Below are 23,374 nucleotides of genomic sequence, written 5' to 3' on the forward strand. Positions count from 1 at the left end.
TCAGATACAGTTTCAACCCAGATTTTCGCTTTTTTTTTCTGAATAAAAATGTTTATCCAGAAAATTAATATTTTATCATTATTTCAGGAAAAAGAAAACTTAATGAACCCAGGTAGGAAACACAGACTCTAAAAGAATAAAACTTATTTTTAAATATATTTTTTGTGGTAGAAAAAGTTATTCCATTAAACCAAGAACAGCCCTCAAGTACAGCACCTTTATTCGACAGCTGATAAGGTTTCTCAGATCCTAATGACACTCATCTAAACCTAAGAAACCAGTTTATTTTAACATTTTTAACTGAGCACTGTTTTTGCAATTTAGAAATTTGTTTAGCACAGTTATTTTCTATTTTTGCTCTGCTTTTATTGTTTTGTTATTTTTTCCCCACCATCATTTACATGTTTATGTTTTTGGTCAAGAATTAAGAAAACCTAATCTTGAAATTCAGTAAATGTATCCCCCCCCCTGTTGAACAGATTTGATTTGTTTTCATTATTTTTGTTTTATGTCCCCACATATTTGTTGTAACAAAATAGGCATTAAACCTTCAACATGGAGTCATAGTTTTCATTACATGTTGGAAAATTATTTTTTAATTGGAGTTGTAACTAAAGCAGGAAGTAGATTAAAATGTTAAGCAGTTTTAGACATTTTACATTTAAAAATTTTCTCCTTTTTCACAGTAACCAAAACCGTTATTTATTTCACTTATTTACAAGTTAGGTTCTCTGCCAGATATTAATGTCATTCAGACAAGGTGTGATAACTTGTTCACTGTCAGTATTTCTAAGCATTGCTTGGGTTTCTTGGTATATTTTTAGTATAATTTATCTTCAACTACATTTATAGTACCTCTGTTGGTTAAAAGATTAGTATTTAGTTGCAGCTAATCTTTTAACTAGTTTAATTGGCAGTTAATTAAACTGGCTTTAATGGACCAAGCAATAAACTGGCTTTAAAAACAGCTGTTTCTGCTAAAGACGCACAATATTGGATTTTTTGGTTGATGTCCGATATGCCGATATACTAAAACTAATGTAAAATTTTTTCATAACATTTGCGCTCTAAGACAATAACAGCACTCAATCAGTTCAAATTTGCCATTGTGCCTGTGCTGCAGGCATCATTGTCACTTTCATATAAAACGCCTTTTATATTGAAGAGTTATTTTGACGAAATGGCTGATGTCCAATATTAAATTTTACAGATAATATTGGCTGATACCCATACCGTGCTGATAATATCTTACATCCCTATATCTTCTGCAGTTTAATGTTTTTTGGAACTTGAAACCACCAGTCTGGTCTTGCTCAACAATCATGAATCAAATTTTTACCGACCAGCTCTGCCTCCCTGCTGTGATAAATATTCATGACTGGAGACAGATTCACCTTGCTCCTTTTTAAAAAATTTAGTCATCGTAATTTTTTCCAACAAACCACTTTCAGTCTTTTTGAATGATAGAAGCCTCTAGGTCCTCAATAACCCTCCTCGTGTCTCGAGCACGGGCCTGCATGTTTTAAGTTCTTGATTTAGCTCAAACTGGGAGAAGGAGGGTAAAGGATGGAGGCACGGTGCTGAGCAGCACTGGCAGAAAAAAAAAATCATTAAATTGATATATTATGGGCCTAAATAGAAATGCCTTGTACAAATGGGAATTGATGAACTCTTTGCTTAGCGCGTGGATCCTGGCGACAATTTATACTCCCCACTGCACTGTTCTCGTGAGCAGAACGGCCTGGCACAGCAAGAAAGGAAAGGGCGGCAGAAAAGGAGGAGGTGACGGGAAGATGGTAGATTAAAGCCAGAAATCAGCTCAAGTAAACAGGAAAAGGAAAAAAAAGAGCAATACATAAAGAGGAGGATGCCTTGGAGGAATGTCCACCTTTACTGTTAAAGTTTGCAAAGAAAGCAAATGTTTATTTCTAGGTCAAAGAACAGTTCATTGTGTTTAGACGTAGGATGCTGATGAATTTTTATGTGTGGCAGGTTAGCTACTGAATGCTAATTAAGCATTTATTTTCTTTTAGTCTTGTCCAGGGTTGATTGGATTCTGAATAAAATATATATATTTATTTTTATTCGTCTTCAACTGAATACATTATGATCTTTGTGTTTCTGCAGGGTCCCAGAGTTTGTGCGCGAGAAGCGTTTTGGAAACTGGCTCAGAGATGCACGCGACTGGGCAATTTCGAGAAACCGCTACTGGGGCACGCCGATCCCTCTGTGGGTCAGCGATGACTTCGAGGAGGTCAGAAAAACAAAAAACACCCACAGAAAATGCACTTTTTGTGCTTTAGTAGAGTCTTTATTGCTTCTAATGTTTCTTGGTGCAATTTGTCTGTCTTCACTAAATACCAAGATAGCTTTTCTTTTCAAAGGAGGCTGATTGTAGTGTTTGCGGCACTCCAAGTTCAATCAAGGTTCAGCTTGAGAGGGCTCAATTGAAAAGTTGAACTTTGCTACTCTGAGTTTTATTTATCATCAAGAATGATTTTTGTGGGGGAAAAAAAGCACAAGAACCCAATTGTTTTCATAAATCTGCAATGTAAAAATTGATCCTTCTAACCCTTTTTTAATGATTTGAGCAGTTCTGGCTCCTTTCCGCTGATGAAGGAGAAACTTTCTGGCATGGCAGAATGAGGGTGACCACGGCGTTGAAACAGAAACATGAAGCTTGACTCTGCTGCAGTCAGACTCCTCCCTTCAGGCACCAACATGCAGTGCCTCCATAAACTAAACGCATGAATGATTCATTAATGTAAACAGGAAATAAATATGAATCAAATGTGTTTGGTTTCACTTGAGTTAATGCAGCTTCAAAGGTGTTCAAGACAAACAGCTGTTGGGGGTTTTAATGGCGAGAAGATGGAAGAGGAGGAGGGGGCAGAATAAATTAACTGGTTTAGAAAATGAGGAAAAGTAATGCATGTGGAGAGAAAATGGAGAGAAATGTAAAATGAGAAGGATGCCAAACTTTAATTGTTGCTTCTGTCGTGAATATTTGCTGCTAAACTTGGCTGACTGTGTGAATTAGACTGAACTGAATAGAGGTGTCAGAACTGGGTTATTTGAGCATTTGAAAAATGAAGCGGCGGTCCCCTGGCTGAAAGAGGGACAGCAAGCGACCTGCTTGCTGGAAATAGCTTTCTGACTGTTTCCAGAACATTCACACTCCCTGGTGCCACCCTCACACACTCCTCAGCAGCAAACCACTCACTTTCATCCCAACCTACAAGGATCTGCATGTCTGCGTTTTCTGATTGCTGTTGAATGTTTCCTCCTCTCAGCATCTTCCTTTTTGTCGGATTTCTCTCTGAGCTCTTGGTTTCCCGGTATTTTCTTTTTTTTTAACTGTGTCTAATTTTTATATGGTGGGGCACCAGGCTGTATGTGGGCCACGTTACCTGGTGCTGTGGTAAAACTAGAGCAGAGCCTACAGGTTACCTCTCTGGAGAGACCAGATAACACACTTTGTCTTACTGTGTAAGGTGAAGTTACTCAGGAGAAGGCCTACTTTAAACTTCTGTGTCTAAACACCAGCACACACTGTCTGCTTTCAGAAATCAAGAAGGTTTTCTGCAAGTCCAATTGTGTGCGCTTGATAGTACAACCTGTGTCTCACTGTACAATACAAGAATCAGAGTCTAGAGGATGAAGAAAAGAAGTTGAGGAAGAGTTCATAGTTTCTGTATTTCTTCCTTCATTTCCTTACTCAGTGACTGGACCAGAAGTTGATAGGGTAACCAAAATTTGCTGAAGTTTGAGTAGCAGTAACTCTAATTTAGTGGTGGAACTCAATTAAAATTTTTTATATTTAATTGCAGGATCTGTAATTAATTACTCAGAATAAATTGCATTTTAATCAAAAACTACATATCTTCAAAATATGCAACATTTTCAATTCAAAACCCCTTATTGCCTGCTAAATTATTAAATAGACAGATGAGCAAATGAGCCCAACAACATAAATATTTATTGTTTTTAATCTACTATTTAGGTTATTTAGTCATCAGATTGGTGTGTAGTGCTTTTATACCCTTTAAACTTTCAGGTGTTTCAGGAATCCCTGATCATTAATGTACACCTGTGATGAATTAAAGTTAAGTGAATTTTGTAACAATAGTAACAAGAATGCCCTTATTGCAAACATTGAAAACATTCCATTCAAAAAAACAACATTTGAATTATTTTATTAACCACCCCTCAAGTAGGAGATTTGCGTTGCAAGAGCAGAAAGTGGACCCCATATAAGAGCAGCAGAAATGAAAAATAATGCAATAAAAACAGTACAGCATAAAAGTATACTATACACCCAATGTAGAAATAGAAATACAAAGAATTAAATGTATATTTGAAAATATAGACGAATTGTATCACTAATAAATGGAATCTACTTTAAATTTTTGGAGTTGCAATAAATTACTAAGGTGAATTTTGAATGAACAGCACATTATAATTAGGTTCTGGTTAGTTTTGAATGGTTTTGCACGTGCATAAATTTATTTAGTGTTTTTATGGATTTATCAGGTGGTCTGTGTAGGGTCCATGGCTGAACTGGAGGAGCTGACTGGAGTCAAAGTTACAGATTTGCATCGGGAAAAGTAAGTGGCATCTACAACTCATAGATAATCCATTAAGACAGGAGTCTGCAACTCCTGTCCTCCAGTGCTGCTGGGTTGTAACTGTAGGTTGCATCCCTTCTCCAACACACCTGAGTCAAATAAATTGTTAATGACTTGGCATTTGAAAAACTTACTGATTTGCCAAGGAGGTAATTCAACCCTTCGACTCAAGTGCGTTGAAGGATTGGAGTTGCAGATCACTGTGATATCAGTTTAAATGTCTGTTAAAAATGCTAAAAAACATAAGACACTGATAAATCATTCAATGTAATGCTTATCTGGAGCAACAAGAGTAAATTGAAGAATCATATTTCTTCTTAATGTGAATTCAGGATGATTCAATTGTAACATCCTGTGGCCTAAAACTAATGAGCCTTTTTTTTTCATCTACTTTAAAATAACAAACCATCTTTTAATGTTCATCCAATTCTTTATGGTAAGCCTAATAAAAAAATATCCTAGTGAATAGTTTTAAAGGTTCTGGTGTTTTTAAGACTCTGAATAAAAACAGAAGTCAAACTTTTGGAGCTTCAAGCTACTGAACTTTATCATTTTTTTCCTTCCTTCTTTCTTAACTTTCTCTGTCCAGCATTGACAGCCTGACAATCCCGTCACGGTGCGGTAAAGGCGTCCTGCGGAGGGTTACAGAGGTGTTTGACTGCTGGTTTGAGAGTGGCAGCATGCCGTACGCCCAGGTTCACTACCCGTTCGAGAACAGGAAGGAGTTTGAGGACACCTTTCCAGCAGACTTCATCGCCGAGGGCATTGACCAGACCAGAGGATGGTATGCTGAGGATGAATGGAGCTGTTCAGTTGGGTTAGATTGAGACGGAGAGACAGAGGAGAGACTGAGGATAGGAGGAGAGTGAATGATTGACAGAGGAGAAGATGAGAACCAAAGATCTCAGTCATACTGACCTTGTTTTCTGTCTCTGTAGGTTCTACACCCTACTGGTGCTCTCCACAGCGCTGTTTGGGAAACCACCCTTCAAGAACGTCATTGTTAATGGGCTCGTACTCGCTAGGTCAGTCCGCTGACTCACAACACTTGAAACAGCCATCCAATTATCTGTCAAATTATCTAAAAACATTAAAAACAGAGTCACTAATTCCACAATATTCTGTGTTTTACAGTGTATTCCTTGTACTCGTCAAGTTTTTTATGATTCTGCCCTAATTTTTTACAACGCAGAAATCAGTGAGCCCTAATTCTGAGGATGCAAATTAAATTTCAAACATCAAAAATGAAAAAAAAAGTATAACTGAAATGACTCATGCAGCAGCACTAATTGGCACAACTTGGCAAAAGGGAATCTTTCCCAAAGTAGTAAGATTTATTACTACTATTAGATGTTGTGTGTAAAAATATTCACAGTATTTCAAGAGAATGAAGGTTCTTTAAGAATAATTCCATAAATTAACATGTCAAACTAGGAAGATGAAGTGTTGTATGAAGGCATTCAGCATTAAGCTGTTCAGAATCATTGCCTCTATGTGTTATATAATGACTACACGTCATCATATAATTTGGAATATTTGCTTGGCTAAATTTTATTGTTAAAAATTGAATATGGTTTTATGAGCACTTAATGTTAACATTACAGCTTAATGTTGTGGAAAAGGCTGATGTGACAGTAAAATGGTTGTTTCTGGTTGTTCTGTGCTGTTTTGAACTGCTAGTGATCACAGCCTCATCAGCACATTAAACCAACCAAAAGCGTCTTTATTGCCACTTTATTTTGTTTCTGTTACTTTTTAGAGTTTGTTTATTTATAATGTTGGAGCTTCAGCATCTAGGCTCGAAGCTTCTCTGCATCCTGGGTGCTTCGTCTCAGTCTTGAGGTTTATATGTAGCTGTGTGCACACAGGCCCGCTGACCTGGAAGAACTTGATTAATTTGAATACCAACTTCATGGTTTCCAACATGCTCTGTTGTGCACGCATACACGTGTGTGTATGTGCATTAATGCCTGCCTGTTTTCTTCCTGCAGCGATGGGCAGAAGATGAGCAAGCGCAAGAAGAACTACCCAGATCCAGGACTGATTGTGCAAAACTATGGAGCCGATGCCCTCAGGTCAGCTTGGTGCTTGAATATGAGCACATTGCAAGGTCTGAGGTTACCTTGTGTTGTTTGCAATAATGGCTTCAGAATGTTAAAATCACTAAAAACACTCTGTTTAAAACTCTTAGTTGGATGTCTGTATGTCCGGGTGGAATATTTGCACACTCATGCATGCTGTAGATGTGAATCCAAACACTTGTCCCCCTTTGTACATCGTCTCATTTGCCCTGAGCAGTAAGAGTTCTACGGCCATATGGTGTTATGAATAAACCACTCTGCAGTTGCACCATATGCTCACATATAGACCATAAATTAGCAAACTACTAAATTAAAGAGAAGAAACCAGCAGTCTGGTTCTATTCCAGGCTTCACGTTCTTTTTACTTTTGATGAAAAACTACTTAAAGTACTACGAACCGTTACACTTGAAGATGGTTTAACATTAAATATATTCACCGTTTTTATCTCATTGAATTATATTAAAATACTTATTTGTCATTATTTTTTGTTTATATGTTCCTTTTTAGTTATTCTTTCAGTTGTTTACATGTATTTTGTATTTTTTTGTATATGGGTTTTATCTCCTCCTTTCATTTTCTCACCCCTTACTTCCCCAGATGTATTAATTTCATTGTCTCCTATTTTACATTGCTTATGTTTTTGCATTCTAATTATTCGTGTTTCATAACAATAAATGACACAGTTTGAGCTAATTTGCTCAAAGTAGTACTCCACCTCCCCTACATCTGCTTTGGCTACTAGGCAAGCTAATAAACCAAGGCCTGTGTTTGCTGTTTGTTACAATTACATTGTCAGTGAAATGCATAATTATATCTTTACTGCAGGTTTTATTTTCAGGATAAAACATGCTGTATTCCCTAGAATGATTTCTGTTTGTTAAATCGGCTTCAGCTCTGAAACATTTCTTTCCAAATCACTTCTATGTATTTCATGGATTGTAATTTTTTGCGCAGCACGTTCAAAGTTACTGAGCAAAGTAAAGGACTTGGAGACACCACTTTTGTGGTGATGGGTCATTAGCATTTTCCTGCTTTATTTGAACAACTCTAAGATATCACTGGTTATGTTTCAGAATAATATCCAGTATGCATTTTTTTCCCTGCTTGCTCCATCAATCTGAGCCCGCAGAATCACTTATGTTCTATCTGTGTGCAGGCTGTACCTCATCAACTCCCCTGTGGTGAGAGCGGAGAACCTGCGATTCAAAGAGGACGGCGTGCGAGACGTGCTGAAGGATGTCTTCTTGCCGTGGTACAACGCCTATCGCTTCCTGGTGCAAAACGTACAAAGATTACAAAAGGTATGTTATTTTTTTTCTTATTTTTCCTTCTCGCATTGTTTTTGATTAATTGTCTCTGATTGCGTTGATGCATACATTTAAAAAAACATTTTGCACAATTTAATTGTGTTAATTTGCTATTAAAATATGAATTGAAATTGTATTGAGAATCACCAAGCTGCGAGAAATCAATCAGTGTGATCCCACAGTGAATATTAACAGCTGCTGCTTATTAACTATATCAACAAGACGTCACCAGTAATGGTTAAATAAATCGACTTTCCAGAGTCAACAGGTGGTTTTGAAAGGCTTACATCATGCTGTCAGGGATCAAATAATGATTGAAATGCGAATGAAATGCACTAATATTCCACTATAAGTACCCAATAATGCACTGAGTCAGTTAGAAAACATTTGTCATTCTACTTGATTTTTAATGAAAATGTGAGATAAAATGGGTTTATTAACACATGATCAGCATGGTTGTAACTTTTTGTAACTTGGTTCAATAGATTAAAATCTTTGTATCTGTTGTTTTGGTTCCTATCAGCTGGAAAATTCTGCAAAAGTAAAGAATTTGATTCGGGTGTTTTCTAGGTTGAGATGTAAAAATATTATGATTCTCTGATTTTTATTCTCAGACTTAATTTCCTTTTCTGTTGTCTAAAGGTTTCATCCCTCTTTACATCTCTCAGTTTTCCAATTTTTCATCCATCCTTTTCCCAATCTTGCACCTGTTTCCCAATCATCCATCCATCTGCTTATTGTTCATTGGTCTATTCTTCCTTCCACCTCTTTGCTTTATTTCTATCCATTTTCAAACTTGTGGCAACTGCAGAAATATCTGTCACATATACATTTTGGGAATCCATCTCTTTGTAATTTAAATTGAGCTCATGCAGGACTGGAACATTTTTTGACATGAAACATGCTGCAGCCCTGTTATAACATCACAAAAAATGTAGCTGGAACATGATCTTCAGCTAGGTTGCACCATCCTAATTATATCAAGAGTGCTAAGGAATTTCCAAATTCTAATATTGTTCTTGTGATGTAGGTTGAGATTTCCAAATGTTTACCTAACCAACCTTGTCAGAAAGAAACCTTATGTGAAGAAATCAACATTTATTAATCTGATGAAGCACAGAAACATTCTCTCTATGTGGCACAGCAGATGTAGACTAATGAAAAAGTTTCCTCAGACATACTTATTGCCATTGGGATTCATGAGGTATCCATCCCCCAAATTAATATTTAAATATCTTTGTTGGATTACAAACATGAATGTCTTTCATTAAACAGCAAACCCTGTCCACTGTAGACTGAATACAACACGTAATGGAAATATTTACAAAACCATGTGTCCATCTTTACTTGTTTTCTTGTCAAATTTGCATACCTCTTTCTTCACGTGTTGCATAAACTTTAAGCTGAGAATAAGAGAAATCTCTTTCAGTTCAGATACAGTGCCAGTTGGTGGCATAACAGAAAAATGAGAGTTTTTTGACCTTGTCACTGTGGCTGATGAGTACATCTTTCAGAGTACAAACTTTAGTCCAACTTGCATTGGTTATTGCAGGTCCAAACTGAAACTGTTTGTATTCATGCATTAGGAGGAGGAGATTCAGTTTCTGTACAATGAAAACACAGTGAAGCAGAGTGACAACATCATGGACAAGTGGATCCAGTCATTCACACAGTCTCTCATCCAATTCTTTAAAGCTGAGATGGATGGTAAGTCAGATTTTCCATCTTTATATCACTTTATTCTTGAATAAAAACATAATTTTTGGGGAGTTGACAACTCGTGGCATTCCTCTGAAGTATAAATAAGTAAGCGGTTGCCTCTGGTTGCAGCGTACCGCTTGTACACGGTGGTCCCTCGCCTGGTCAAGTTTGTGGACATGCTCACCAACTGGTACGTCAGGACTAACAGGCGCCGCCTCAAGGTGAGAATCCAGCTCTGAAGTTAAAACATCTCAACTCAAAAACTAATGCGTTTGAAATTCTTTGTACCTGATGATTCTGTAATTTAAGGACATCAATATTAACATGTTCCGCAGGGCTACAGTAAGATACATTTGGCCACTGGAAGAAAGTAAACTTAAACCTGTGATTCAAATATCTCTAGGTTGTGATTGGGGGGATAATGTTGATTCTTGTGTGATGATCGTCATATTTCTGCTTCTCTAAGGGGGAGAAAAAAAAAAATCATTGATGTGTTTGTGAACTTTGTAGGGTGAGAGTGGCACTGAGGACTGCCTGTGGGCGCTGGAAACACTCTTCAGTGTTCTGTTCTCCATGTGCAGGTTGATGGTGAGTCATTTGGTTTCTATATAAAAGCAACTCAGACCAAGAAAGAAAGAAAGGTGATTGCAGGGAGAACTTTTAATGTTTGAAGGGTTTTCTTTTATGTTTGCTGGAAACCAAAAGGAAAATCTGCAATGAATAAAGTGTGTGTGTGATTTTTGTATGGTTATGCAAAATGGATGAATAGTTTTTTTTTTAACACACAAAGTGTTTGCATGTGGGCTATGAGGCAAGCTAAAAGCCAGTCAGCCTAACTCAAATCAATACAGATCAGCTCAGAGCTTACAAATTAATTAGCCGTGGTTTAAATGGAGGAGAATCACATTAGAGGATCGCTCACAATAGCTCAGTTCTGTTTGAACATTTGCTCCAAAGGATTGAAAAAAAAAAACGGACTGCAGAAAGAACTTGGTTCAGACTTTCAGACCTTTTATCTCAGCGAGTGTAAATTAACCACAGTGCAGACAATTTAATCATTTCTTCATCTATTCCTCCTCATGCTCGTGTCTGCTTGCTTTCATCCCTCTTCTTCCTCAGGCCCCCTTCACACCCTTCATCACAGAAATGATGTACCAAAATCTGCGTCACCTCATTGACCCTGCCGCTGTTGAAGAAAAGGACTCAAACAGCATCCACTATCTCATGCTGCCACAAGTCAGGTCAGCCAAATTCATTTAGTAAAGCATCAGGCCAGAGTTTTCCCTGCAGGCAAGCTTTTCTTAGAACTATTGGTGAAACAGGATATTGTTGTAAGAAAAGAAGTTGATCTTGAGCTGATGTTTCATTCTTCTTAGCCCAGTACTGGGTAACTTCTCATGAAAGGAATGCATCATTAAACTCCTACTTTGAATCTATTAAGGAGGACAATCAGTATTTTAGTTCATTGTAATAATTAGAAAAAAAGATAGTTTCTTTCTTTAAGCAATAATAGCTTGACAAAAATGTAATTTCTAAGAAACATTACTTTCTACTCTGTGACTTTTTGTACTTTGTATTATAAACATAAAATATCACTGAATCAAATTTATTTTACCTACTTTCCACAAAACTGGACAAGAATCAGTTTATTTTTCTTCTACCTACAGCGAGCAGGATCATAGAATGTAAAAAAAAAAAAAATAACAAAGAAACTCACTGTTAGAGAACTGTAGCAAAAAGAGGTCATCAAATCTCCAAATCTCTTTTATGTCTCGCCATCACAAATTTAAACGTGTAGAGTTTACTTTTGCTTTACCTGGAATAATGTGATTTGACTTGTTTTGATTTGATGAGCTTTTTCAGCAATAAAAACTACAGCTGGATCTGGTTTCTCATGCCCACTGTTAAGTATGTTGTAGGATCTGTGATGCTGTGGGCTCATTTCTCTTACACAGGCTTTGGGAAACTTGTTGGAATGTATTACTTCATGACCTAATTGAAATTCCAGAACATTTTGAAAAGCAGGAAATATGGAAATGGGTCGACAGTGGGTCTCTCAAAAAGATGATGATCCAAAACATGAAACAATTCAGAAATAGTTTACCAGACGCAGTCGTTTAGTTGCCAGCCATTCAGGGTGGCTAAATGCTGGCTCCCACAAAGCTCCTCCTTTGAGCTTCAGAGCATTTCTCCCCCTCAACCCTTCCACTCAGCTCCTTCAGACTAACCAGCAGCAATTAGCAAACACCTGGTGGAACTGTGTGTTTGCTGAGCTTATCATACAAATTACTTCTCAGTGTAATGCTCCTAAAATGATTGTAAATGGCATAATGAGAAGCACTGAAAGTGAACTGCTGTACAGAGAAGCTTCTTAAAGAGATGGGTGCCCAATTACAAGCTGGGGCAAAGTCAAATGTCTTATAAGTTATGTTTGATATATGCATTTTTTGAATGACTGAATCTAACATAGTCACTTCAATGTGCTACAAAAAGGCTCAATGAGCCTGGAAAATACATAAATAAAAAGTCCTCCACCACACAACCCTGTGCAGGAAACACACCACCTTTATCCTGTGTGTGACCCTGTTCTCAGAGGACATATCCTCTGCTTATTTACAGCCTAATCAGGTTCTGCCAGAGTCACCAGCCTTGCTTTTCTGCCACTAAATAACCATTAAATTTGCTGAATTATGGGCTTTTGAACCTTATGATGCTGTTACCTACCTTATTTCAAGGTTTAAGGTCTGAATCAGTGAAAATAACTTTCATATTTTTTTTCTGTAAATTGATTTTTGCAAGTTCTTTGATCTCAGTGGTCCTTCACTGCTGCCATCAGTCAGGTCGTCTGTGTTCACCCACAGCAAAGACCAAGGAACACCCGCACTATCCCACACTGACGTTGTCCTGATTGTTTGCTCTACAGAATGGATCTTACTGATGAAATATGATTTTGTTCCCTTTACTTCATTTACTTTAGTGAAGTGCATGTCTTGGCGGCAGATCCTTTCTGAAATGCCTGGGAGGAATTTCTAATCACCCAAATTTAATTACATCATCTGGAACTATAAAGAAAAAGTTCTGGCATGATTAAAAATCTATTTGATTTTGCATAAGGAAAGTAGTTTGTGTAATGGTTCATATAATCTCGTCTGTCACTTGGACAGCCTCTAATGCTGCAGCTCTATTAAAGCCTCTTGTCCTTGGTTGTACTAAATGGGTCCATTTTGACCCGCCTCTAAAGGCCCAGCTACCAATCAGGTGTTGGGAAACTATGACTCCTTAGTCATCTCATTAAATGATTGGCTATTTTTAGTCAATCTGTTTTTTCTTTAATACTTTCTTGTCCTCGCTTGTGAAAGATTATATGACTAGGTTATATTTTAATATTGTGTTATTATGCTTATTAGTTACTGTTTGCTTTAATTGGAGCTAAGATGCACCACAAGAGGGCCTAGTTAGTTGGTATTTCTGTTATAAGGACCACTCATTGTAGTAGCATGTTGAAGTACCTCTGTTACATCCATTCTGATTTATTTTTGTAGTCTTTTGTTCATCTTTTTTGTTGTCAGTTGAGGCATTTTCACCTTTGAACAATTATTACCTCTGGTTTTGGATGCTGTGCAGATCGAAGGATTTTTGCTCTTTTTTGCTTTCATACAGTTGCTATGATGGGTGACAGTTGCAACAAGGTTTTGTTTTTACAGCTGATTAGCCTCTCAAAAGCTCAAAAAAATACCTGAACTCCAACCCAAAAATCCCAGAGGAATTGAAAAGGTTTCCTGGGTCCAGAGCAGGACCGAAAAGCAGAGAGAAAACGAAGAAGTTCAAACCATTTCTTCATCTCTACCCATTCAGCATGGCAGACATTTAAAGACAAAAGTAAATGGGGTGGATTAGCAGTACTTACCAACTACTGATGGTTTAATCCAGGACATTTTACTGTAAAATATCATCATAAGCTTGACAGTTATGAAACTGTCATCCAACAACAACCTTGAGTCAGAGGTATAGACCAGAGACGTTGCAAGACTGACTTCTGCTGGATATCCTTTCTGTCCACAGCATCACCATCCTCAACAACTCTTTGAAAATACTTGAATGACATCAATTATAATTATAATTCATTTCCCTTTGGGGGTAAATAAAGCATTTTTACTTTACCGTTGGTTTGTTCTAAAAAAAAGGCATTACATTTTGTGAAATGATTTAAGTTTTTAAATGCAGTCACTTGTCGTTATTGCTAAGATTTGGTAGATATTATATTGTTGTTTGTAATATGATGATAATCAGGATTTTCTTTACTTATGCCTCTGTTTTCAGGGACAATTTGATTGACAAGCGCATTGAGAGCGCCGTCTCTCAGATGCAGTCTGTGATTGAGCTGGGAAGAGTGATTAGAGATAGAAAGACCCTTCCTGTCAAGGTACAGCACCCTTCACTTGCATTTTACTCATCACTAATGGAGATGTAGTCAAACTCCTGTAATCAAGCGGTTAAAGATAAAAGGAACCATCTTGGTTCATTGTTTATGGGGAATGAATACAAATAAATGTCACAGTCAGGTATTTATGTAAGTATAGATTAAATTTATGTATAATTCTACGTCCACTTCATAATTAATCACCACTTTACATTACTTTATCACATTAAATCCTAGTAAAATATATTTGGTTAAGCTGGTTTATCAGCCATTAATATACATACTTTATCTGCTTTTCCTTTGTTAATTCAGTACCCATTGAAGGAGGTGGTAGTTATCCACCAGGACCCAGAGGCTCTAAAAGACATCCAGTCTTTGGAGAAATACATCCTCGAAGTGAGTAAACACTGTAAACTTTGAGCACCTCAATGAATTACATCTCTTTCATCAGCACTCTTAAACATACAGTTTGAAGAAAACATCCTGAGAACCATGTTCACTTTCCAGAAGCGGTGCAGTAATGATGAACATCAGAGGGAGCGTAACTTTACATGCTGTGTCTGCACTCTGCCATCACTGAAATTTGTAGTGTGTTGAGTGGAGAAGGGAGGACAAAGGAGATGTCTTGGAAAATAGTTATTTAAATACTTAGTGCTGACACGCACACTAAGCAGTTTTTTATTAAAACATTTGAGGTAATGTGACTGTTAATGTGTTCACTGTATTCAGCAGCATCGCTAACTGTCTCATCTTTAGTGCTTGTCACACATGCTGGTTGTAGAGTCACTATGTGTAGACTCTGGAGTAAACTGAATTTAATTAAAAGGCTTTTTATTTAGATGTCAGATAAGCTGACTCTAAGAACTGATACTCATCTGTTTTATCAGGATTTTACAAACCTGCACATCTGCATCACCCTTCAAAATAACTGCGGAAGACACTTTTAATGCCAAATATTTCTGGTTAAACTTTAAAAATGCTGATAATTAAGACCTTTAACAAAAAGACACAAGGGCAGCAACAGCGTCCATGACCATTATGTTGGTTGTGTTTGTTTATTAGGCCCGTCTACTCTAACTTGTTCGCACCTGTCATCTACAAGCAAACTAAGTTGTTTGTGAGAAAATAGTGCAGATTTTTAATAGTTTGGGTCAGAGCTTTTTAAATTGCTTTGTTCTCTTTGAAGACGAATAAAGAAGCCATGTTGACTGTAAGTTTCCAGTGGTTTAAATTTTAAAATTGATTGCAAAAAAGCATTGCTTCAACAAAGCGAATCAGTGTTTTTGTGCTTTTTGCTCTAAGCTTAGATCCTTACCTGTATGTCCCATGACAGACAGAGGAAATATTAAAAAGGTGCAACAGAGCAACTTTGCTGATCAAATTTCAGCCACTAGGTTTATCTGATGAAATTCTTGCTTTTTAACAGCCTTAATGAACTGTAGATTTCCCAAAAAATGCAAATGCCTTCAAACAATTTTTCTTTTTAAATAATGCAATGTAAATTACATTGCAAAATGTAATTTTCTATTTAATTTTCAAACCATTCATGGATGCTGAAAGTAGGTATTAGGAAAAGTAGTATTTTAATCATCTTCACTCATTATCAGTGTCCATACTGAAGAGTGTTGTTTTCAGCGACTCCATTTGATGTCTCGATGCCTCTTCCTGCCATATTTTATAGGTTTATGACCTTGCACTCAGTAGATACATTTTGTTTTGAAACTTTGCACATTTCGTTGACTGCAAAAGGCAAGACATAGTGTTGCTCTTTGAAATTCTCCATGGCAATTATTGCATTTTCTTTTTATCCTCTGTCCAAAAACACATTTGTTGCAGTGTGCCAGCTTTGTGAAGGAAGAGGTCAGGCACAAAATGGCACTTGCTGTTCTTGCATCTGAATTTTAGCTTGACTCAGCTTTCCTTCTCTGACATGCCTGTTGGTGTCTCCACTGATGGCTCCAGTCTCTAGTGAGCTGGAGATGCTCTTTCGAATATCAGACGAGTCACCATTTGTGCTGACAGAAGCCTCGGCTCATTGTAATGCACCAGTATACTGTAAACGGCCACCGTCACCATCACACACACAAATCCATATTTATCCCCTAAATAAAAATTTGTTATTTTTGTGAAATGGGTGCATAGACTGAATCCTGCCCAGGTTTTTAAACCCACACTGCCTTTAATGTTTCCACTCAGACAACTGCAGTACTCTCTGTGCTCACTGTCAGAAAGTTAACAATGCCAGAGCTCAGGCTCAACCCGAACAGGGTGATTGACTGAAAGGAGGAGGGGATGAAGGCCTGTCAGTCTGGTTATATTTAGTATCGCTGTTGCGCCCCTGGACACAGATTTCTCTTCCTTTTGGCTAAAAGATAAAATATTGACTGAAGAGGATTGGCTTATTGCAGTTTTATGGCTTATTTACTGTTTGACTTAATGGCCTGTCTTGATCAATTTTGGCTCAAGTTTTACTTTTAGGCCCAGGGCAAGATAGATTATTGAGATTTTCATCTTCAGTTCAGTTTTCTCATGTTTTCTGTTAAATTTAGTTGCTTTTATTTGATATAAAAACATTTTTCTCCCGAAGTTTCCTATTTAGTTTTAGTTATCTCTGCTGGCATCCAGGACACACCGACTGTACATTTTGGGAAGACATAGCCTTTCTCTTATTCCCACAGGAACTTAATGTGCGACAGTTGACACTTTCAACAGACAAGAACAAGTACGGGATCCGTCTGCGAGCCGAGCCCGACCACATGGTGTTGGGCAAGAGATTAAAGGGGGCCTTCAAAGCTGTGACTGCTTCTATCAAGGAGCTCACCAGCGAACAGCTAGAGGCCTTCCAGAAAACAGGTACAACTGGGCAGAAACGCCACTGACTTTTAACGCCATAAATATTTAAACAGTTTGAATGCATCTCAGTTTTGTAATCCTTTCACACTTCTCTTTCCCAAGCAGCGTGATGAAGATTTGATTATTTTAAGCTCAAGCTTCCCCAGTTTTTTCAGATCTGAGTTATGTGAAAAGATTGTCTGTTCACATCGGACCCAAAGCAACAACAAAAATAAAGAAATAAAAAACTAAGTCCCCAAAATACATATCTTGGCTAAAATAAAATAACATAGCTAAAATAATGAAACAAAAGAAAATGTCCAGGGACCCAGTAGAGTTTACCATCTTTTTCCAAACTAGTACTATGTTATGTATATATATTTTTAAATATAAACATTGCAGTGAAAACTTTAGTCTACATCATGTTGTCATCCATTAATAAAATGAATGGGGATAAAAAAACAAAAACAAATGAGGGCTGTTAGTCGTACCTCAGGCTTTACTACTGAGGTACCTCAGTAGTAAAGCCTGTTTATTATTTTTATTAATACAGATAATGAGTTAAAGCGTTTTGATAGAGATAGTTGCCAATGGGGGGGTGACCTTATGGCCATTTTGTGGTTTCCAGGGATAACATTCCTCACTTTTACATTCGACTGGCTCTAAAAAGGATTTTTCTTGTTGATATTTTCGGACCAAAAACAGATGGGCAGATGCCAAATTTTCTTCTTAATCAGTTGCTTATCAAATAACGAGTATTTTAATAGCAACAAAGCAGTCAGTGTAAACAATAGATTCTTGCAGTAAATGTCTGCAACCTGCACACACGCAGACACGCACAGCCGGTTTATCCCTAGAATGCAATCAGAACCCGAGTTGGGATCAAAGCAGGTCAAGGTATCTTGTCTCTCCAATTATAGAAAGACAAGGAGAGCCCCCACAGTCTCTGGGGAGCAAAACAGCAGAGGTCAGCTGGGCTGTGGGAACTTCAGATTTCCAATCACTCGCATGTTTGAAGTCAGGCCAATTGGAGGGAAAAAAAGGAAGAGATGGACCTCATACGGCATGGAAGAAAATGTTGGCAGGAGGAAACCTAAAGATGGAAATATCTGTAGTTCCACCAAGTCAAAGCTCAAGAAAGATTTTTTTTTTTTAGCTTTAAAGTTCATGTAGAAAAACTGAATAATAAAACTGTTGAAGGTAACTTGCATTCAACTTTTTAAAGAACATTAATTTCACGTTTCATGACTCTAAAACTTGTTCCAGTTTAGATTTAGGAAGCAGTTTCACAGGAATAACTGTCGCTTGGTAGCTATTATTGCCTTACCTGTACTTTTGATCCCATTATGTCTGATAAGATAGAAGAAAAGGGGTCAGTGCAGAAGATTGAAAAGGCAAAGAAGCAGCAAGCGACACAGGAAACCAAAGTGTGGAAATCTCCGATTAGAGAGAAACTGGGAGACTGTTTCATCCAGCCTCCAGGGGTTAACAAGTAAAAAGGACAGAGAATCGTGGTCACGCTTTAAAGGGAGAACACAGACATGGCCAATTGCTGCCATGGGCAAAATGGAGATGTGTTACAGGTAGACAGTTTTCTGCATTGTTTTAAATCCCAGACTCGTAAGTGAAAAGAATCCTACTGCTTTTCAGTTTCAAACTAAAAACACTGTGAATTCATAATCTAGTGCAAATGAAAATAATTAATGTACTTACTGAAATTAATGAGCAGATCTAAAATTTTAAGATAATATTTTTTATTGGAAAGGCATTGGGGAACAAGTGTCTCTATGGCAGGAATTTCACCAACATCTGCATTTGTGATCACTGCCAACGAGCCTCTGGGCCGTTCGGAGAGGCGTATTTGCTCAAATTACGTAATTTGGCTGCGTGGCACTGTGCAGATCTCACAGATTAGTCAAGCATAAACAAAACTTAAGGCTGTAAGAGGCAATTATATTTTCATGTAGGATCACTTTAGGTTTTATGGTTTTCTCTCTTTAAAAAAAAAAGAAAACTGCATACTGTATTTACTCGAGTTGGTTTTGTGTGATTAACTAGAGTTAATTTAATCATTTTACCAATGTAGGCAAAAAAAAAACCCCAAAACAAGCAAAAGACTGAATGAATCTCAAAAAGGGGGAAATGCATCTTACAACACTTCATGCACATTTCATTCTGCATCTAACTAAAGATTTCTTTCAAACATAATCGATTCAGGATGGTGTTGTGTATATTATTGGCTTTTGCTCAGCGTTGATTTTGTCTGGTTGAATTTGAAGGGTCCATTGTGGTGGACGGCCATGAGCTCCATGAGGAAGACCTGCGGCTGATGTACACTTTTGATCAGACTTCTGGCTCTGCTGCACAGTATGAAGCTCACTCTGATGCTCAGGTAGGCTTCTGATTAAAACACGGTATTCATTTTCAGAGTTGATCAGAGTGTCATTTTTATACTCTTGCACTCCTGAAGTGTCGTCTTGTATTGTGACTCATAATGTAACTCATCTAAAAGGCGATGCTGCTTCTCTGCTGTTGCACCCATCTGCCGTTTCTGTAAACGGTTTCAAGTCTCTTTGCCGCTTGCGACGTATGAAATCATTTCATGGCTAAATGGAGACATGCAGTGCGCCTTTTTCCACAGGGCCTTTCTAATCAGTGCTCCTCCAGCCGTATACACAGCACACAGATGCACCTTAACACCAGTGTGCTGAACTGACTTTTTAATTCTCCTCTTTATTCACTCATTCACACAAACTATCCCGCTCTCATCTGTGTGTCTTTTTCTCTCCTATGTTTCTCCTTCCTTCCTATGATAAGGAGTCGACATGACTCATTGAACCATATAAGCTCCAACATTTGCTTTCTTTGCTTTAATTTAGTTTCCATATTGAGACTGCTTCAAGTCTCAAGTCTCGTATAGATTAAAGCTTCCTCTTGTTGTGTCTCCTTTCTAACCTCCTGACATGAAAACCTTTCAATCGCTGAATAAAAAGCAGCCTGGGGAGCTGTTACTAAAATAAACTCAAATCACAAGGTGAATAATAAGTTTTTGCCACTTTTCCGACTAAAACGGTGAGTTCCTGCAGTTTGTGCATGAATATAATTAATTCAGAAACTAAAATTTAAATTCCGCCTCTGCACCAATTTCTGCTTGTTACAGAAAGAGCAAAAATTCATAACTCTTAAAGTCAACATTTAAAGGTCAGCACAATAGGTTTTGTGTCAGTGTTAAATAACCTTCTCATCCTTTCTTGAATCTTTAGGAGAAATTACAGATTGCAACAGATTAAAAAATAGTTTAATTGATATGTCATTTGCATAAAAATTAAAACATTCTGAATGCAGAAACTAAATGTTTCCAATCATCATACTCTAGCAGCTAGTGTTGAGTATCCCTGTTTTATGACAATTCAATATTTATCTTGATCCACGGCCAAGGATCTGACACTTTAAAGGCATTCACCACAATTTAAATTGAATCTATATGTTTATCAACCAAATACAACAGAAAATGATTTGTTATAAGATAATTTGGGATGATGCGGCAAAAGAATGCTTGGCTCATATCAACAAGTCAGGTACACACAATTAGAAAATCACTACTCAGCATCTTAAAGGGAATGGTTTCCCCTCTATAGAAGTAGTCAGGTTTCAAAGAAGTCTCAAACAAATTTTAAATCATTTTTTACTTTATGGAAAATGTGAAGATGGAGACCTGGAAGTTAGCCAGAGATGAGGTAGAAGAAGGCTGGTTGGTTTTAATATTGTTTGGGCAGACTGAGTCATTTACTTTTGAGTGAAACAAGATAATTTGTGCTTAAATATGTATTTATAAGTAACTGAATATTTAATTGTGTCTTTGAATTTACTTGACATTGTAGTCGGTATTTGTCGACTAGATCAGAGGGAAATAAACTGTACTCTCCCGGTGAAAATTATAAAAACCTTTCAGTTTATTTTGGTGCAGAAGCAGCAGTTATCTTCCCAAACAGTTAAAGCCAGTATGTTGGAAAATAAAATAACTCCACAGCAGAAATGGCAGCAGAAGGTGTTGATTCATAGCTTTACAGACTGATACAACCAGATTTGCTCCAAAAACACTTGCATTTGATCACAGCTGCTGTACGAATGCTGCACTCTTTTTGTATTGTTATGTCTGTCAGGAACACAACGGTTCATTTTCAGATATCTACTAGGAACCATCATAGTAATGTCTATATACATAGTTAATATGTTGATTTTTTTTGTTTTTCTATTTCACTTTCCATTGTAAAATGAAACTTTTAGACATTTAAACTGATTGACTTAGCAATAAATTCTGTTTTTAGAATGTATTCTTTTGCTAATTATCAATTTAATTAAAGTTTCTTATAGAAAAAGAGTGAAAGTGGAAAAAAAAAATCATGAATAGTGCTTTTTGTTTCCAGCATCTCTCTGTCATCAGTTGGGTTTGCTTTAAAGTTTGTGATTGGTTGTGATCGTGTGTTTCTCTTCCTGCCTTTTAGGTGCTTGTGCTGTTGGACGTGACCCCAGACCAGTCCATGGTGGACGAGGGCGTTGCCAGAGAGGTCATCAACCGCATTCAGAAGCTACGCAAAAAGGTGGGGCGTTTATTTCAGGAGCACCACCAGCTCCTCGAACCGGGCTGACACATAACAAACTAGTACTGAATTCTGCGATCCAGTGTTTGTTAGCTGGGGTCACAGTTGGAAGGGTCACTGTGTTTCTTTGGAGGCTGAGTAAATCATAGGACTCTGGAGGTTTTGGGTTTTTTTTTTCATTAGGTCTTTAAATAAAAATATTTATTCAGAACATGGCATCTTGTTTTTCCAAAGAACTTTCCATTCTAATCCTTACTACTTCATTTTATTTAGAGGTTACGCCTGCAGCTATACAGTAATAACATCGCTGAAACACTTTATCTAAGTTTTTCTCCACCTTTAATCACCCCTCCCTTCCGCTTTATGTCCCACTCTATTGTCAGGGCGGTTTGGAAATCTTTCCACTACAGCGTCACAGTTAGAGGTTTCTCCATCATAAGGCAGGCTTAATAGAAGCTTAATTACAGTCTGGCCCCTTTCAGATTCTCACATTGGGGCTTTTGAAGTGGTGTGGGGAGTAAAGACGGATTAGCCAACAGCGCTGCGTTGTCACAAGAAACGAGCAGTTTTTTCCGTCCCCCTATAGTAGCGTTGTGCGCTGGCGCCCGGCCAGCCTAAATTCCTCCAGTTATTTCAAACAGAGACCTGTCAGGAATTTTCCACCCTGTGGATGGGAATTAATTTTTTAGCAGTTCTGGTACGTGTTGTAGTTTGTTGGTGCGTTTGGACGGTGAAACAGGGGTCAACGTTTCCTTGATCTGATGCACTCCGAGTACGAACTTAATCAGATGTAGGACCTTGTCCAGGGAAAACCTATAAAACTTTTCCCCCATTGATTGACTGCTGCTTTGTATCTTGCTTCTCCTGCCCTTGAGCTGCACACTACAGCAGAGGTGTGTTTCCAAGCGCGTGCATTTGCTTCCGTCAGTCAGTGTGTACGCTGGCGTGCAGATGTGCACAGCTGCATACTGTAGATTAGAATGGGATCAATGTGTTTGAATATGTCAAGGTTAGCGGGAGCTGGCAGCAAGTGATGCCAAAGCAGATGGGCTTTCATCCAGCAAAATGCCCCGGTGTTCCTTTCTGTCTTGATTTGTTCCTGCATTGTTTTCTCCTTTGTATTCCCAAACCTTTGTGTATTTATCTTGTTGGCCGTCCATTTTGTTTACCCTTGCCTCCTTTCCTTTCAGGAAAATGTTTTCTGCATAAAAAATGGATTTGTTTTTAGTAAGGTTAGTTGAAGTGCTGTTCAGATGGTGCTTTTAGCAGACATATGTCCTTATAATTGCCTTCTCTCATGTTTCTAAGCTCGGTGGTAACAATTTAAAAACTTAATCACACAGTGTTTAAGTGTGTTCTTACTTAAACACATAATTTTCCTCACTGTCCTGCATTAGGCACATTTGGTGCCATCAGATGAGATATCGGTGTACTACCGCTGCCAGCCAGAGGGGGAGTACTTGGGATCTGTGATTGAGGCTCACACTGATTTCATTCTGGCTACCACCAAGGCTCCGCTCTTGCCCTTCCCTGTCCCAAAAACTGCCAGTGTCATCATTGAGGAGAAGACTCAGGTATGGATTCATACTTTAAACAGGACCTGTGCTGAAAATCCTTAAGGGCAACATTTTCCTGTTTAATTGCTGTTTTTTTAAGTGACTGATTTGATTCCTTTGATTTAGGAATCAAATCATTCATTTAATCTTGAATAAATAAAACCTTTTATTATGTTACACATCTTTCAACATCATTTTATTGCAATTTTTATTGGTGATGAATTATAGTTGAAAACATTATATCGTT

General features: G+C 37.6%; 1 protein-coding gene across 1 annotated transcript in view; it reads left to right on the forward strand.

Moving 5' to 3' along the window:
- iars1 (isoleucyl-tRNA synthetase 1) overlaps positions 1 to 23,374 on the forward strand; it is a 49,482-nt gene that overhangs the window by 21,219 nt on the left and 4,889 nt on the right. The window contains exons 14-29 of the mRNA XM_032549732.1: positions 2,128 to 2,254; positions 4,534 to 4,607; positions 5,218 to 5,412; positions 5,567 to 5,653; positions 6,620 to 6,703; positions 7,867 to 8,011; positions 9,604 to 9,724; positions 9,848 to 9,939; positions 10,229 to 10,306; positions 10,838 to 10,959; positions 14,039 to 14,141; positions 14,451 to 14,534; positions 16,817 to 16,991; positions 19,250 to 19,362; positions 21,476 to 21,571; positions 22,969 to 23,145. Of these exons, the coding sequence (XP_032405623.1) occupies positions 2,128 to 2,254; positions 4,534 to 4,607; positions 5,218 to 5,412; positions 5,567 to 5,653; positions 6,620 to 6,703; positions 7,867 to 8,011; positions 9,604 to 9,724; positions 9,848 to 9,939; positions 10,229 to 10,306; positions 10,838 to 10,959; positions 14,039 to 14,141; positions 14,451 to 14,534; positions 16,817 to 16,991; positions 19,250 to 19,362; positions 21,476 to 21,571; positions 22,969 to 23,145 (1,873 nt within the window). The remainder of the gene's footprint in view (positions 1 to 2,127; positions 2,255 to 4,533; positions 4,608 to 5,217; positions 5,413 to 5,566; positions 5,654 to 6,619; positions 6,704 to 7,866; positions 8,012 to 9,603; positions 9,725 to 9,847; positions 9,940 to 10,228; positions 10,307 to 10,837; positions 10,960 to 14,038; positions 14,142 to 14,450; positions 14,535 to 16,816; positions 16,992 to 19,249; positions 19,363 to 21,475; positions 21,572 to 22,968; positions 23,146 to 23,374) is intronic.

This window comes from Xiphophorus hellerii, chromosome 20, assembly GCF_003331165.1.
Source record: "Xiphophorus hellerii strain 12219 chromosome 20, Xiphophorus_hellerii-4.1, whole genome shotgun sequence".
Lineage (NCBI taxonomy): Eukaryota > Metazoa > Chordata > Actinopteri > Cyprinodontiformes > Poeciliidae > Xiphophorus > Xiphophorus hellerii.